This window comes from Podarcis bocagei (genome assembly GCF_964188305.1).
Source record: "Podarcis bocagei genome assembly, chromosome: 12".
Lineage (NCBI taxonomy): Eukaryota > Metazoa > Chordata > Lepidosauria > Squamata > Lacertidae > Podarcis > Podarcis bocagei.
In genome coordinates, this window is record NC_138137.1 from 36,408,321 (window position 1) to 36,420,374 (window position 12,054).

At 44.7% G+C, this 12,054-nt stretch overlaps 1 protein-coding gene across 2 annotated transcripts in view; it reads right to left on the minus strand.

Moving 5' to 3' along the window:
* Positions 1–12,054, minus strand: part of ITGA8 (integrin subunit alpha 8) — a 129,310-nt gene that overhangs the window by 75,038 nt on the left and 42,218 nt on the right. For both annotated transcript variants that reach the window (XM_081163149.1, XM_081163150.1), the window contains exons 10-13: positions 11,389–11,445; positions 10,809–10,861; positions 5,086–5,291; positions 4,383–4,574 (exon numbers count right to left, since the gene is read on the minus strand). In XM_081163149.1, the coding sequence (XP_081019275.1) occupies positions 4,383–4,574; positions 5,086–5,291; positions 10,809–10,861; positions 11,389–11,445 (508 nt within the window). The remainder of the gene's footprint in view (positions 1–4,382; positions 4,575–5,085; positions 5,292–10,808; positions 10,862–11,388; positions 11,446–12,054) is intronic.

A 12,054-nucleotide genomic window follows, 5' to 3' on the forward strand; every position in this document is an offset into this window, starting at 1 on the left:
AGACATCTTCAGCTGGGCGCCATAGCTTGGAAGAAGTGGGGCATGAAAGCACAGAATTCTCTTGTGCTTCCTCTGACCCCCTTGGTTGCTCTGTGTAAACGGAGAATGGTGGAGTGGCAGGGCTGAGCCGCTCCCCAATATCTAGGGCCTTGGCAAATGCCAAACCATTATCATCATCTGGAACCAGTCTGCTTAGATGAACAGCTGAGGTGGTGACTAGTCCTGCTGCCCTGTTTTTTTCCCCTTGACTTGAACTACGTAGATCCTTCAACAGCCACCACAGGGCGTTTTTATCAGCAAGAAGGCTTTACATGGCGAATATTCACACACATTGCAGGCAAGGTGAGATGGTACGACCTTGCTTTTTATTTCTGTCATTAAATGGTTTAACAATCTTTAAGGAAAGAGCATGATAAATATCCCAGTAAATAAATATAAGGAATTCTGGTCAGAAATGTTTGTGTGGTTCTCCAAAGGGTGAATATTGTATATACTATCTAAGTCAACAAAGCTGATGAGCCAGATTTTTATTTTCCAAAAGGTTCATTTGCTGCTTAAATTTGCATCAGCAATGTAACAGCTACAGACGCATTCCATCTCTGAAAAGTAGGAAAAAGGTCTCACAAGCAATTGGTCTAAATTCAGAAATTAGCTCGACATGTTTAAATAATGCTCTACAATAGCCAAAATGGATGCTGCTATGATTAATCATTTAGGTATTTATATTCTCCGTGCCATGTTTATTATTTTAGCAGTTCACCAAAAATCTGATACAGAGCCCAGTTAGGTTTTCTAAAAATATGGATATATTCTAATTCAGCCTTCAACAACCTGATGTCCTCTAAATGTGCTGGATGACAACTTCCATGAACCCAGCCAACCATCCTCTCATTGGAATACTTGACCTTGGACTTTGCCTCAAGATAATTTTCAATGCGGACTTTGATGTTAAATATTAAAGTGAAGGAAAACAAATTTCCCGCTAAGCCCAGTTATCTCTGTTAATTCTGACAAATATACCCACTTATGTTTTTCAGATTCAAACACGACCTCCAATATTAGGTTTCAAAATATTTTTAAGGCTGCTGTCCTCAGCCCATGTATTTTCATTTTTGCTGGCACAAACAGGTACATTTTGAGCCAACAGCATATTTTTAACTGGGACATAGCGGCAGTTTTCTCCCCCCCCCCCCACTAGCGTATCTATTAGTGTAAAACTGTTAAGACTGGAAAAGGCATTAAAGTGCTTTGACTAAATTTTAAAATGAGGTCTGTTACCTGCTCATTCACTTATTTATTTAAAAGACTTTATACCACCCATTAGCAAAACTTCTGAATAGTTTACAAAACCAAAATAATAGACAAATAACATATAACATCATTAAAGCAACAACAACACCCTGCTTCATTAGATGGCAACAGAGTAATAAGTCCATGAATAGAAAAATATATTTCCCTGGTGAAAAAAAGATAACAATGTCAGCATCAGTTGGGAGGTGCTACCACTAAGAAGGCTCTTTTCATGGCCACCTTAGCTCAGACGGTGCATTTTGACTAAAGACTCTCAGGCAACTGACATACTTTAAAAGGATTAAATCTGCATCAACTTGGAAAAAAGTAAATAGTCTACTAAAGAAGAGAGGAAGAAAACACTTGTGTTTAGGTGAAAGATACATGCCATAGCGTGAACCCCCCTGAGACCTACAGTTGTAGGGCGGTATAATAATAATAAATAATAATAATAATAATAATAATAATAATAATAATAATAATAAGCATTCATTTGTGCTTGAGAGCAAAGGGGGAACTGCCTCTTCAAAGATGATATCAGTCACCCACAGTTTTTGCCAGTGGCACCGAGGGAGAGGTTATTTAATATCTAACTTTTTCTACGATCAAAGTTTCTCTTCCCATTAACCACTATTAGCCTTGGTGGGAAATCTGCAGCAATGCAGATACCAGTTATTTTGGGGTGGAATATTTCAGCTGGAGAAATGTTGATGCTCCAATTCAATACCTCCCTCCTCCAGAACAGCTTAAAAAGAAGTCAGAATAGCCAAAGGGTGTCAGGAGATTGGATCGTATTAGACTTATACTGTGGTAGCTGGACTGTTTGCTAGTTTGTTCTGGGACTGGTTTACATGAAGAACCAACTTCACCCACACCACCTCATAGACCTGCATCAGAGGCCCTGTTTCTGTGCACACCTGTGAGGGCAATGAGAGTGGTGGCCACATAGAGCAGGGCCTTCTCAGTGATGACCCCAGTTCTATGAAATTTGCTTCCTAGTAACATCAGTCAAGCTCCATCCCAATTCTTTTTCAAGCAGGACACCTGTTCTCTGCCTCTTTTATGGAGTATTTCAGGCTGCTTCATTCTGGGCTGGGCTGGGTGGGCTGCTGCTTCCACGTGCTGCCTAATTTTGAGGCTTTTGGGGTGTTTCAGAGCTTAACGTTTTATATGGTTTCAGACTGCTGTCGTGTGTGATGTTTGCTGCTTTGTGAGGAGAATTCGCCGAAAAACCAGGAGACAAATCTACCAAATAAAGGAACATCCAACCGATCTCCCGTGTGGTTTGGCCCAAGTCTTCTCTAGTTCTGTGGAACTTGTTTCCCAAGTAAGGGATGAGGAAGATTAAGCCTTTGTAGCGCTAAAAAACCCCAAAGGGGAATAAAAACACCACACATTTTGATCCTCGTTTTCTCCCTGTTTTCAAAGGCGACGCAAATGAGAACACAAAGCTACAAGCCCAGCCAGCTGGATTAAGGCAAACAAAGGGAGGGAGGGGGGAATAATCAGTGAAACAGTCACAGAACATAAACTATCCGAAAACATTAGTACAGTAGGTTAACAGAGCACAGTGGCAGAAGATATTTCAGGATGTTCGTCCAGCATTGTCCCATTAATTACAACGGGGCTTATGCCAGCAAAACAATCCTAAGGCTTGCACTACAGCAATTCTACTGTGTGGGTTGTGTTACAAATGCAGAGGGCCTTCTCAGACCCCAAGAAAAAGAAATGCTGCGGTTTGCCTTATCCTTCATCCCAGAGGAGTTGGGGGGGAGGGGTGAAATGGGAGAAAATCAAATTAAAATGATGTTGTGCATTTAGGCTACAGATGGTGTTGGAACGCTGCCCCAAACTGGATAAGCTCCACTTCAGAAATAAAGCGGGAGAGCTCCTATAGTGAAGCAGTTGTTGATAAATACCAGATGACATCAGTAAAATATTAATCGTTGAGGGAAAACATTCGAAACCAAACTAATTAAGGAAGAAAGATCCAGGCAAGCGAGCGACGAAGGAATATCTGGAACCAGGAAGTCCTCTCACCTCTTCCTGTTTCGAATAACTTTTTTAAAAAATACGTCCAATATTTAAATAATGCTTCTCCTCTTAAGTGCTCAAAGCGCTTTACATATCCTCTTAGTAATCCTTCGAATAACCTGGCAAGGTAACCAGAGGGGCTATTGTTTCCCTTGCTTGGGCTGAAAGACAGATGTTTGCCTAAAGCCATCCTGTGAGTTCGTAGCTCAGGAAACTTTTGGCTCTTAGCTCATCCCCTTAACCCCAATCTTATGAGGGAGTTCGCAGCAAGGGAGACCCTCTTCACTCGAAACTGGACAAACCATATTTAAACAACCTCCAAGCAGACAAAAGGAACTACCCCCTTCTTAGGCATACCAAGAGGATCCAACATGAGAGGCGAAATATCGTATCTGCTATTTCTGGTGCCTTTGTTCTGTTCTACAGTGACAATTTCATTATCAGTTTTGTTATCTTGGGAATTTTCACAATTAAGATCCAGGAAGTGCTGTAGCACAGTGGTAGAGCATCTGCTTTGCATGCAGAAGGTCCCAGGTTCAATCCCTGGTGTCTCCAGGTAGGAATGGAAGAGACACCTACCTGAAGTCCCAGACAGCTCTTGCCCAGTCAGTGTAATATTGTGCAATACGGACCGATGGTCTGGCTCCGTATAAGGCAGCTCCCTATGCTCCTATTTTTATTCTATTTTAATAACTTTCCAAAATGAGAAGGAAGCCATCGAAAGTGCAGAGAAGCAACTTTTTCATCCAGGCTTTCTGAGAGGGAACTGAAGGGTTACACGCTCCCCCTCTTCATTTCCGTCTTTTTTTAACAATTCAGGTGTTTTATGTTAATGTATCTATTTCAGTCCTTCTCGCATTTCTGGTGATTTCTCACAACAGGAAAGGGAGTATTTGTTCTGTCCAACTCCAAATTCTCAGAGAAGCAAAGCTAGATCCGCACACAAAAGAACAGCCCTGTTTGGGATTTTGACCTTGGCCTTTCCAAAAAGAAAATGATGCATTTTCCAGAGGTGGAAGGGGATGAAATCCCTTCTCTCTCGTGTGGAAGAACCTTACCTGGGTAATCATTCTTGTCTATGTCGGAGTCTCCTCTTAGTGTAAAACCAAATCCCGCAGGCATCGACTGGGAGGCCCACATACCGCGGAGAACCTGGGAAGGGTTAGGATTTAACCCATTATTAGCTCCGTTGAAAATGAGGACTTTCCCCCTTCTATCTTCTCCAGCAAATGGTGCTCCTATTGCAATGTCTGAAAAAGAACAAAGAGAGGTGGGAATATGGTGAGAGCTGCTTTAATTCCTCACGGGAGTGAAGATAGAGAGGCCTCTGCTTTAACTCTTCTTATGTGCCACAGCTACTTTTAATGCTCTTGTTTTGACTCCTTACTGCAATTTTAGTAATTTGGTTTTTTTAGAATATATTGATTATGTTCTAAGCCACCTTGGAAAGGAAGGTAATATCCTAAAAAGGTGGCTTTTTGCTCTCTTCATTTACCCTGGCTTTTGACACTTGAGATGTCTATTTTCAGAACCCACCTGAATCAAATTTATCACACATCCCTAGTCATCACACATTTAGCTTTTTTTTGGGGGGGGGTGTAGTCTCCCGCTCTTAAGAACACCTGGCTCAGTACAAACATATAAATCACATTCATTATTTTGGCCACTGCAAAGCAAACTGTCTTTGCAATTGAGCCATTCCCTTCTTCAACTGTCTTGAGCAATCTGTGCATAACCTCTAAAGAATACTTTGTGTAGTACCATTAAATCCATCCTGGTTTAGATCTCCAAGATGTGCGATGGAATTGCCAAATCTGCCGAACACCTCTGTGCCAGACAGCACCTGCGGTTCTCTGAAGTACAAGGCACTTTCTTGAAGGTAGAGATACACCTGCCCAACCTCCTTAGGATTGCTCTCAAATTCACGCTCCATAAAGAGAGGAGCACCGACGAGGATGTCATCCAACCTGGAGAGAGGAAAACAAGCAGAATGGTCAGTGCAAAATTCAGAGGAATCCTCCTCGCTTTAAAAATTAATGACTCTTATGCTTTCAGATGGCCTCCCCCAACCTGGTGCCCTCCAAATGTTGCTGGACTCCAATGACAATCCCAGACAGCATGTACAGCATCTAGGGGAGACCACAGGTTCCCCACCCTGGCACATGAAATACACTACTTTAGGTCAATGTCCAAGGGAACCAGGGAAGAGGACTGTGTGTTGGGCCAGAGTTTTCTCTAGAGTTCTCATCACTGCAGTCCTCATAACCAAAATTGGAAGCTACAGTTTCACTAAGAGCCAGTTGTGGAACCTACAGCCCCCCCCCCACGAGCCTGAATATTTCTAGCCCTATAGTTAAGAAGGAACACTAAACTATGGTGTAGCATTATGTGAATCAACCTCAGGCTTATCAGTTCCCCCTGCCTTCTCCTCCTCTGAAGATGATCATAAGCTTTGGCTTTCATTTTCAAGTAGTGCAGTTCAGCATCATGTCCAAACCAGGCAAACATAGTTGGCCTTAACTACAGTTTACTGGAACAAGCCAACTTCAAACTGTATTCATGGTTGCCTTGTTTTAGTGTATCATATTTAAAATCAAGGTTCAGATATAATGCTAAATAGTTGAAAGTGGGAATGAAAGTTTCCAATCTTTTGCTTCTGGCAGTGGTGGAGAGGAGGGAACTGCCAAGGCTCATGCACACAACACTGACCCGTTGTTTACCATTTACAACCAAACCAGTCCACTGGCAGCAAATATTTGCCCTACATGGTGCTCAGATTTGATACTGAAATCCCTGGTACATCACCAGGGCCAGATCAAGACATTTTGATGCCTGAAGCAAACAGCAAACTCCCACCCCTAGCTAGGGAAGAAGGGCTCAGTGGAGATCTACGCCAGGAATAAGGGGAGGAATAAAAATTTACATCAGGAACAAGGAGGGGAGGAGAAAGAGAACAGCAGCATCGCCAATTCACCTAGAGACTGCTGTAGAGGTGGCTTGAGAGGGGTTGCTGAGAAGACAGCAGCTCCAGCCCCAAGGAACATGCCACAGCTGTTGCTGCCACTGTGATAGCAGTCGTGGGCTGGATTTGCTGCCCCCATGACTCCTGCTGCTTGAGGCGGTCACCTCACCTTGCCTCACCTTGCCCTGCCTAGCACATCCAATAAAACACCAACAACTGCCTTGTGCTAGGTGCCACAGTTGTAGGAAATCTGTGGCAGCCATTTGGATTTTGCATAAGGCCTCCTGCACAGCCCTGCCCTAACATGGCCTCTCAAAGTCCCAGATGCAAAACATCTGGACTGCACAGGGGTTGAGAGGGATGCAGTGCGAATGACCCTGCAGCACCAGTATTGGGGGGTAGATCCCAGCACGGTCCCACTTGCAAATGGACTGTCCCCTTGCATCGGCATCATCTCCTTTGGTCTGATGAGCCCATGCTTCAGCGCGAGGACTCATTATTTATCAGGCTGTTCTTGTCACCGCTCACGATATTTCCTGTCCCATCCCTCCGTGTCCCAATTTGGAAAAACAAACAAAAACAATGATGTCAATTTCACTTCTATTTGTTCTCTCTCTCTCTCCCCCCTTCCAGCTTCTCCATTCCCCCTCCTCCAGTGTTCAAACAGTGTGTGGGGAGTTGTATGTTTTAAAACATCTGTTTGCTGTAGATTTTTTTAAAAAAAATGAAGAAGGTTTCTGCTTGTCTTCAGTTATAAATAGTTTCATTTGTTGGGCCAAACTCAAGCTAAAGCAGCAAGAGGAATGAGGCACTAGGCTGTGATCCCGTTCAGTGGTGAGAGAATCGTCTGAGCCACAACAGTGTTTTACTGATTTCCTGGCTGCGCCACGGTGCTGGATCGAGCAATTTGTTTGCTTCCATGCCTTCCCAGAGGAGAGGCAAGGCTGCTTCCTTCTTAACAGAACAGCATTCAAAAGCGCAAGCTGACCACCTGCTGAAATTTTATGCAATTCCTTTGGTGTGCCGCTGGGTAGTTAACAGCGGGAGCATGGAGTGGTGTCAAGAGGTTAGGGCCTTAGTATTTGAAGCTTTGATATAGTGCAAATAAAAGATTGCTAATGTATTTTTATTAGGCATGCGGTTTAACCCAATGCAAATAATTCTTTCCTGTGCTACGAAATCTCATGCACCTAAATCGCTCCCCAACTGGCACTGTTTGTTTCAGATACGGGTAAGCATCTATTTAGGGAGCACTAAGACCCTGCTCCCTGGAAGACTCCCTGGAAAAGACCCTGATGTTGGGAAAGATGGAGGGCACAAGGAGAAGGGGACGACAGAGGACGAGATGGTGGGACAGTGTTCTTGAAGCTACCAGCACGAATTTGACCAAACTGCGGGAGGCAGTGGAAGACAGGAGTGCCTGGCGTGCTCTGGTCCATGGGGTCACGAAGAGTCGGACACGACTAAACGACTAAACAACAACAACAACAAAGACACTGCTCAGTGGGTAAAGTGCTTGCTTCACATGCCAAAGGTTCAAGCCTCAATCCTTGGCAACTTCAGGGAGGGCAAGTAAAGGCTCCTATCTGAAAACCCTGAAGAGGCAGTCACCAACATCTGCCCATCAGTGACCTGTGGGGAGAGAAAAGCAACTAGAGCAGGAGGTTCCCACAGCAGTCTCTCATCATTCCAGATGAGCCCATGGGCCTAAGAAGGTTGACTACCAGGGCTAGGGAATCAAAAGCCTGGGGACCAAATGTGACCATCTAGTCCTTTCTCAACCTGTGGGTTCCCAGATGTTGTTGAACTACAACTCCCATCACCCCTAGCTAGCAAGGCCAGAGCTCAAGGATGATGGGAGTTGTAGTCAACAACATCTGGGGACCCACAGGTTGAGAACCGCTGATCTAGTCCTTTCTGTTTGGCCCTCAGGATTCTCCTCAGAGACCACCCTCTCCTTGAGTGCTTTTACTTGACTGGAATGTGTCCTTGCGCCATGGCCATGTTTTTGTTGGCTTGGAAGGAGGGTGGAAAGAGGTGCAGGTGCAGTAATCAGCCACTTCTGCCAGGCTTCACAAAAGGCAAAAGTCACATCCATGGCTCTGCCCACTTTCGCATCTGCTCCCACCCCCTACTGGCCTGCGGCCCCTGGGAGATTGCCTGTGAGAGAATGTGGCCCTCAGGCTGAGAATGGCTTCCCCACCCTGGGGTAGACAATGCTGAGCTAGATGACTTTATATGAGGCAGCCTCCTACACTCCCACCAACCAAAACTCAGTCCAGAACCTTTCTCAGTTTGAAGTGGGTAGACAAACACGGGTAGACAGACACAAAGGTCTGAAGCAAAATATTTTCGCCTCGTCCTTGTCTCAGACCTTTCGTTTTCCACCCACTCCCACCTCCAGCTGCGTGATAATTCCTTACAGATCTCTAACAGTGTTCCCTTCCTTGGTTGCTCTTAGCCAAGCTTGTAGAACTACCGTTTCTGAGCATTTCTAGAGATTTAAAGAAGATTTGGGAAGAACTGTCTAAACCAGCAGCTGCAGTGGCAGAAGCAAAAACACTAGGTAGCTTGAGCCGAGCTGCAATGGGAGAGTAATTGGTTTTGCTAAAAAAATAAAATCTGCTAAAACTTAAAGTTCGGCTGTGTTTCTTTACTGTTCTCCGTCCCCCAATTTTGAGGCTGAAGGCACAACCCTGTGGTACCTAGGAGGGCATCTCAGAGGCAATTCTCTCCCCTCTACCCATGAAGGAGGCGATCCCTACACACACACACACACACACACACACACACACACACACACCCCTAGCAGAAAGGAAGAGCAATCAATTCCTGCAGCTGGCATACATAATTTCCCTCCCATTGGGACCAACAGGAGGAATAATCAATAAAAGAAAATACCGGTCCAATATTAAAGCGAGGCAGTAGGGGCTGTTGTTCACTGGGACTGGTAGGGCAGCAGGCAAAGTGGCCAACAGATGGCAGGAAGAGACATTGGTTTTACAGTGGTACCTTACAGACACTTCAGGTTACAGACTCCGCTAACCCAGAAATAGTACCTCGGGTTAAGAACTTTGCTTCAGGATGAGAACAGAAATTGTGCAGCAGCAGCGCGGCGGCAGTGGGAGGCCCCGTTAGCTAACGTGGTGCTTCAGGTTAAGAACAGTTTCAGGTTAAGAACAGACCTCCAGAACGAATTAAGTTCTTAACCTGAGGTACCACTGTACTCTCATCGTCCTCTCTGCTGAGTTTGATGGTGACAACACTGAGACGGAGGAGAAGCTGCCAGCCTGGGCTGGATGTAAGTAAGAGAGCAAACAGATGGGCTGGGTTGGCTGAGAGTGGCCTGAGGTAGGTGAGGCAGTGCCCCACTCACTGCAATTCACCAGCTTCCATTTCAAAAGGAGGAGCACCCAGCTTACACCTTCTGCCCTACCAGCATGAGCCTGGCAGGGCTTTGGATTTGGCAGCCCCTCTGCCTTCCGTTCTCATTCATCCCACCCCCTTTCGAGCTGCTCTGCCTAGGAACTCATCTACTGGGGATACAATGGGAAGCACTCAAACACCTACACAGTAAATTAATACTTTTTAAAGAACAATGCATATTATAGTGCTTAAAATGGTGCAGGTACGGCAGGAAAGAAAGTGTTTCTTGCCATCAATGGTGCCATAGGCCTTAGCCAGTAGATGCCCAGACTCTCAGGCAGCCACAGTGCACGTGGTACCCGTTCCAAACTGATGCAATCACAGTGTGGGGTGGAATGGGATGGTTTTCCAGTGGCAGCCTTGTAAATCTAAGCAAACAAAAATTACTAGCCTACAAAAAAATTACTAGCCTCTTGGGTGTTGGACAGAGAACTCCAACTCTCCTCTGGCAGCACATTTGGTGTCTATGCTTGGCACGCAGCAGAGACAATGTGGTCCATCCCTACTCTCCAGCCCCCTCTCTCTCCGACATAAATTCCATGGATTCACCTGCATGACATTCCTGGTCGCCTCTGGTGAGCAGGCTATGTACTTAAAAACAAGGTCGAATCATTGCAGTTTAACAGATGTGCTAGCTAGGCAAAAGACGAATGCATCCCTGCAACACTCAAGTATACGGTTGTCTACAAAAGAGCTTATTAGAAAAATAGCTTTCCACCAAAGCTGAGAAAACCATAGGACCAAGGAATGAAACCCCATGAAAGAAAGACTAAGAGATTTATTTATTTTGGCTTTTGAGCAGGTTAATATTATTTTTTAGAAGTATGAAATCATAACCTGTGATATCTACTACTGCTGGAAAGTTTAGGAGGAAGGATGAAAAGATTTAGGAGTCTAATTCTAACTGAATATAAATAGCTAAGCTACAATCTCCCTCAAGGCGCTTAGTCCAGGGTGGTCCTGGAATAGTCTCATGGACTTCAGAGGGAGCGTTTTGGATTAAGTGGCTTGGACCCACTTGAAAACCCTAAATTAAACAGGACAGGAAAAGAAGATGGAGCACAGAATGAATACTTCTTTGTCTTTAGCAACTTACCCATCATTGTTAACATCTGACACTGCAACCGTGTATCCAAAGTAAGATGCCATCTGCAAATAAAGAGCATTTTTACATCAAGTATCCCTTTAAATGCTGTATTTGCAAATCATATCCCAAATCATATTGCAAAGGATCCCCCCAGACTGCCAGAGTTTTGCGGGAAAGATTTAAGCACATCCTGGGAGATTTAGGTTGGTGCAATTAAAGTGGATTAAAGTGTTCAGCTCCCTTCCTGCCAACAAATCCCCTTTAAAGAAGAGGCAGGCATTTTGCAGTTAGGAAGGTGATGAAGAAGTGCATTGAAAAGTGTGGAATGAATGCATGGTTAATGGAAATGTACACAAACACCCCACAATCAACTCAGGAGGGGTGGTCATTGTCATGCAACACCCCCACAAATGCTCTATAAAGACCAGGCAAAATCAGCCTCCAAGCAAACTTTGTGCAAGCAAATCTGGATGGATGCTGAACAAACAGGCCTGGGTGTCCAAATAGCGTTGCTTAAATTTGAGCTGCAACTGATTGGGCAGCATAGTATTCTCTGTTTGGAAATGCTGACATGGTTGAAATTTATTACCTGTTCACCGGTGAAATTCTGAATAAAGGTCAAATCCGTAGAATTTATAATCGAAACCTAGAAACAGAAAACAGGAAGCTGCGGGTTCATGCCACAAAGGGTTACATTCCAGGATAACTGCTGCAGTGCTACATCTCAAAACTTGTACTCCCACCATTCTAAATATACTATTCCCCAATATTTCAAATAAGTTCAGAAGACATGGAGCAATCCTCAGAAGTAAGTCTATTAGAGTAAGTCCCATGGAACTCACTTGAATTAATTTCTGAGTGGACCTCCTCAGGAAGGTTCTGTTTTTTGCCTACTTATTTGGAGGGTTAGGAGCATATAGGATTGTAGCCAAGTAACTAACGATCCAATGGTCCCTGGAAAGGAATCCCTGAAGGTATAGATTAGAGCAGGTCTCCCATGCTGCTCCACTGTCAGTTGTCTGATTCCAGGGAGGGACAGTGAAGACTATGAATGGTCCTGAATGGGGTAACTGTGCCCCTGAAGGACCAGGTATGCAGCCTGGGAGTCATTCTGGACTCACAGCTGTCTATGGAGGTGCAGGTCAATTCTGTGTACAGGGAAGCTGTTTATCAGCTCCATCTGGTATGCAGGCTGAGACCCTACTTGCCCACAGACTGTCTCGCCAGAGTGGTGCATGCTCTAGTTATCTCCTGC